General features: G+C 41.8%; 1 protein-coding gene across 1 annotated transcript in view; it reads right to left on the bottom strand.

Annotated features, from left to right (window-relative positions):
* Positions 1–933: 933 nt before the first annotated feature.
* Positions 934–5,512, bottom strand: part of spry4 (sprouty homolog 4 (Drosophila)) — a 5,264-nt gene continuing 685 nt past the window's right edge. The window contains exon 2 of the mRNA XM_060890839.1: positions 934–4,639. Coding sequence (XP_060746822.1) covers positions 3,646–4,584 — 939 coding nt within the window. The 5' untranslated portion in view covers positions 4,585–4,639 and the 3' untranslated portion in view covers positions 934–3,645. The remainder of the gene's footprint in view (positions 4,640–5,512) is intronic.

Genomic DNA, 5,512 nt, shown 5'->3' with positions numbered 1-5,512 from the left:
TTTTTTCAAAAAGCTATGAAGATGAAACTCAAACCCTAATTTTAATTTCCTGTACTAATTTGTTTGAGGCTGAAGCCGTGTTCACTCCACCCTCAAACAACCTCCTGTTTATTTCACTCTAAACCTGAACATGAATAAAAAGGAATGTGTTTTCGTTTTTCTTTGTTCAAACCTCCAGCACGAGTTTGGCTCCGTTTGTCCTTTTGTCTTGTTCTACATTCATTAATCTTCAGGAAGCACTTCATCCTTGTCAGAGTCACCAAAGGTCCGGAGCTTATCCTGGGATCGCTGGAGATGAGGTCAAACACAGGGACACTTATTTTTTCTACAAATAAAAATCAACAATGTCTGAAAGATCTGAAGGAGTGATGTCTTTTATTGGGAAAACTCTCTTATGAAAAATCTGAAATATCATTATAGTGCAGTACAAAGTTATTTATTTTGGTCTGCCCACATCCTGAATTCAATAAAAGTCATGTTTAGGAGAAACCTAAAATCCAGATGTAGCAAAGTTATGTTTTATATAATTAAGATTACAGTATTGCTCACCAGAATTCTAGGTTTGTGCTGAATCTCATGACCACACAGACACACAGAGAGGAAGGAAAGTGACCGCGTAAACACAGAGGGGACGTCGGCACTAACTGGCTGCTGGATTGTAGGCTTCTTCCTCAACCAAGTGCACTTATAATATTGATCAGCCAAAAGAAGCACTTGTTTTAGTTCTATCTAAAGGTTATTTTACTGTTTGACAAAAGCAACATCATGTTGTAATGATTATAAACAGAACAAGACATTTTAGTGGTCAGAACTTCAAGCTGCATAAACACTGTCGACTTGCTAAGGAGCAGCTGGTCGACTTACACCATGTTTTCTCTCAGTCTATCGCTGTAACTGATTTAAAATGGAATATATCACATATCCTGGAGTGTTTAAAGAATCTCGGAGTGTTTAAAGCTAATTATAGTCCGCTAGCATCTGCGTGTAATGGAGCACGAAGAAAAGACGCCACAACATTTTATATTTAACAATATATATTTTTCATTTCAATTGTACATTCTGTTTTGACATAAGCTTTTATTCACACACAAAAGTAGGCATCTAAATAAATACTATATAAAATAGAACTTCAAAATAAATATATCTATAAAGGGACATTTTTTAATATGTGGGAGTTTTTTTTTTCTTTTTTTGCCATGTTTAAAACAAAACAAATGCACATTGCTCTTTTAGCAACAGTAAGAATGCAAAAGCAAAAGAAATGCAGAGTACAAACCCAGGGTTGGAAGGTTGCTTAATTGGGGCACAAGCAATTGTATGAAAACACTAGTGGCCAAGAAAGTGTACCTTTAAAAAATAAAAAAAATAATAGAACATCGTCACAACATCCTTCACACTTCAACTCGGTGTTGTGAAAAGGAAGAACATTTCCATAAAGGTCAAATTACATTGCAGCAATGCAAACAGTGTGTGTGTGTGTGTGTGTGTGTGTGTGTGTGTGTGTGTGTGTGTGTGTGTGTGTGCGTGTGCGTGTGTGCGTGTGCGTGTGCATGTTTGGGAAAGGGGAAGGGAAGAACGGCTTTAAAGAAATCTCGGAATAAGAAGGAATGGAATGTTACTAGAGAGAGCTCCGTATCCTCTCAGACAAGTTCATGCACAGCAGCTGTATATGTCAATCAAGCACAGGAGATGTTTCACCATTTTAAGATGAAGGCAAAAAAGCTGTGGCCACAACAAACACGTACAAATGGAGCCGGCTTATGCTGAAACAGCATTCCTTCAGTGGATTCAATTAAATCTACAGTTTCAGGGGCACAGAGGAACCTTGGCCATGCCTTTCGTGCTAATGAGGCATGGTTAGCATAAACAGAGGTATTTTTATTGCCTGGCACACTTTTCTAAATGAAGTGCTTTTAATAGAAAGACCTTTGCCTTCTACCGCACAACCACATAATTCTGGACCCCCCACCCCCACCCCCCCAAAAATATAATATTCATCTATATATACTTTTGTACTGAATCGTAATTAAATTGTACCATGCAATTCTTTAAGGACATTTGAAATGCATCTTTAAGACGGCTAGTTTCTCGACACTATTTACAAGAGCATGTATCCTGCATAGTTCTAATTCTAGAATATTAATGATACGTTTGCAATTTTTCACCTATACAACTACACAAGCCTCCTCGCTCGTCTCTACTTTGGCACCTATCCACAAATTAGATTGCAAAGACTTAAACCTTAGCCTTTAATACATTCAAGACTAAGAACAGTAGTGTTTTTTACTTCTGCTTTTCTGATTTGTGCAACAAAGATGGGTACAAACATCTGAATATATAATGTTAAAGGTTTAGACTAAATAAGCCTTTTGTACACACAAAGGTGTCTTTCGCACGTTTTCCCTCACGTCCAAGAATCCGAGCGATCGGAACACGTCGTACCTCGCTGTGGAGTTGATTTGTTAGATCAGAAAAAGCTTTACCCACGTAAACTAAAATATACAAACTAAAACTCCTTTGGCAAATGATCTGCAGGCCTAATTCTAGACAAACCACAAAACTGCATAATAGTGAATCCTATGAGAAGTAGAGTAGACCTGGAGGGGTTTGGTACATGGCAAACTAGTAGAATTTCAATAATTACAGTAATTGTACATGCATTTGTACATAATGCTGTGCTTGTCATTAATTTTTTAGATGTCTTAGTGAAGGGTGAATATATTGGGACAGCCCTCCTGTTGACCCAGTGTCCTTTAGCTTATGGATGTTTTATCAAATGGTTTCATCTGTGTGTAGCAGTTTCCTATTCAGTTGACTACCATGTTGTCTTTACATACTATACATAAAATTGTGCTCCCTGAGGTGATACCTTTTCTAGAACAAATCAAACTGCTAATATTTGGAAGAAGTATTGTGGAAGTTCACGTATGGTGACATGCATTTGAAAACATGTGAAAGTCACTTGTTATTAAAACCCCACAAACCTGTCCCTAAGATGACGGACAGCCGGCTATTCTGCAGAGGTGAATTCAGGGATCTTGCTTATTTTCTGTAGTAGTAAAATTGCATTTTCTGTAATAAAAGAACTTGATGTCCTTTGACCAAAACAATGATGCCTTCTGTTCTCACCTCAAAAAAAAAGGGAGTAAAAGCTCTATAACAAGCTTATAAGTGGGCATGGAGGTATAAAGTCTAGTTATGTTGATTGTAACGTGTGAGCAGCCTGGAATTCACTGCAACCTTTCTTAGGGCCAGATCCAGGGAGGGATTTCAAAAGTACAGAATGCTCTTGAATAGGTAATATTTACTTTGACTGCACCAAAGGAGAAAACAGACATTTTTGCAGCATTCTGTGATGGCAAGTGTTTTAACTAGAGGGTGAAATAGCAGAGCACTTTGATCCCACAGGAAAAAAAAACCCCGATGCGAAAAAAATAGGCCTTATTTGTTTGTAGTTAATCTTAAGACTTAATCCAGCCATTCTAGCAAACACCATGACTGAGCATTGTGAAATCACACTATGACAGTAAGGACCAAGCATGAAGGCTTTAAGTACCATGGTTTGGGGAAGTACGCAAGAACTGGAGAAGGTTCTACCACCTTCTGCTCAAAGTCCTTCTTTATAGCTTTCTTTTGGACATGACATCATGAGGCCTGCTTCTCCAGAGGACAGTTCTTGACCTCTGCCACCTTGCACGCCTGAGCACTTTTGCACCGGCAGCCCGGGCGCCTGAGGCTGTCGTAGCATTTCTGTGAGATCTTTGCACAACCCACGGCAGGCAAATAGCACATAAGGCATGGCAGCACAAGCGAAATGGCCGCCATGAAGGACCAGCGCGCACAGCAGTTTGAGTGTGAACAGGAACATGGCCTGTCGGCACAGGAGCCTTCCTCGTCCTCGTCCTCTGTGCAGTGGTAGAAGACGCCTTTGACTAGGCACATGCAGGTGGCTGAGTCCACCAGGTTCTGAGCTGAGCACAAACACTCCTGGTTGCACACCCAACATGAGGGAAGGGTCCGGGGCAGCGTACACTCCGTACACCTGCACTTTCCACACTTGTCACACAAAGGCATATGGTTTTTCTCAGTGGGCAAAATTACCCCTGGCTTTAAATGCTGGGGTTTGGACCCTGGAAGCTTTGGTTGCTCTGTACCCAGGATCCTGGCATGGCCTCCACCACTGGAAAAAGAATCCACCAAAGGGGTGGGTGCAGCATGCTCGAGCAACCGCTGATCGGAAGAGGTGCTGCTACTGCTGCTGATAGAGCTGGGTCGGCCGCTGAAGGAGATCCAGGGGTGGGTGGTGGCGTCCGGGGCCTCACAGCGGGACAGGTGAGGGTGGTGTTGAGCGCCGAGCAGGACCTCCTGCCCCCTTGTGGCCACCTTGTGGCTGGGGGGCTGCTGTGACACCACCGCGGGGCTGTCGATGTAATCGTTCTCCACATGTATGGATTTCATCTGGTCAATAGGATAGATCGTCAACGGATGCTGGAGCCGACCATAGGGGACCCTGCTGTCCAGCAAAGGCTGCACCACCATGGACGAAGAGACCCCAGGAATGTGGTGAGCAACCCTCGACTCCATCTGTAGGTTGTGTGCCTCACACACCAAAGAGAGCTCAGGTCTGCATCTACCAGCCCTGTGAAGACACCAGCATGACATTAGGAAGGCACTCAGCTGTTATCGAGGTCCTGCTGTTCTTCTTTATATAAGAAGAAGTCTTTTACCCGGCTGTATATTACATTTTACATTTATCCACCTTAACCAAAAACAACGTCTTTAAAACGAAACATCATATTTGTTAGCAGCGTTTGGGTTTAAAGTAAAGGAACATTCTTATTAAAACCTTTGTGTTCGTCTGAAAGTGACATAAACATAAAAAATATACCGACGGCGTTTATTCGCACTTACTGCGGAGTAACTCATCTGTAACCAACACTATGGCAACCAAAGAAAAGGTTCATAGATTCTGCGATTACGTCGAAGCCAAGAAATGAAAAGTACAATAGCCACAATGTCAAACCTCGACAAGGTTTAAGCTAAATATAGAGGCAGAGAAGAAACTCAGCGACACTTTCAGCCCTACATGTTAAAGGCATTAAGCGTCTGTGCGCCCACGACTCTGTGGTCTGTTGTCTGTGCGCTTCTCTTTAACACCAGGGATAAAAATCCAACAAAGCGATTTTTGGACAATTTGGATCCCGACTACATGCACAAGCGACGATTCAATCATGAAACCTAGCTATGCGAAAAACTAGAACCTGTTGCAGCATTTCAGTCGAATGAAGAAAGCCAAAGAGTTGCGCATCATGTTCAGCTTCATCAGCTTTGGTTCCTGTAGCTCCACTGCGCTTCATGTCATTCACACAACAGCCACTAGATCGGATCGATTTCTCCATGCCATGTTTTGTATTAATTAATCTGACTATTAATTAAACATTCCAAACTGATCTAAATAAGCTAGCGCTGAAGTAAATGTCAGATTCCCGGAGTGAAACCACGAACCTTAAAG

The sequence above is a fragment of the Tachysurus vachellii genome, chromosome 17, assembly GCF_030014155.1.
Source record: "Tachysurus vachellii isolate PV-2020 chromosome 17, HZAU_Pvac_v1, whole genome shotgun sequence".
NCBI lineage: Eukaryota > Metazoa > Chordata > Actinopteri > Siluriformes > Bagridae > Tachysurus > Tachysurus vachellii.
The sequence above is the reverse complement of the archived record's forward strand: the minus strand, read 5'-3'. Positions and strand labels throughout refer to the sequence as shown.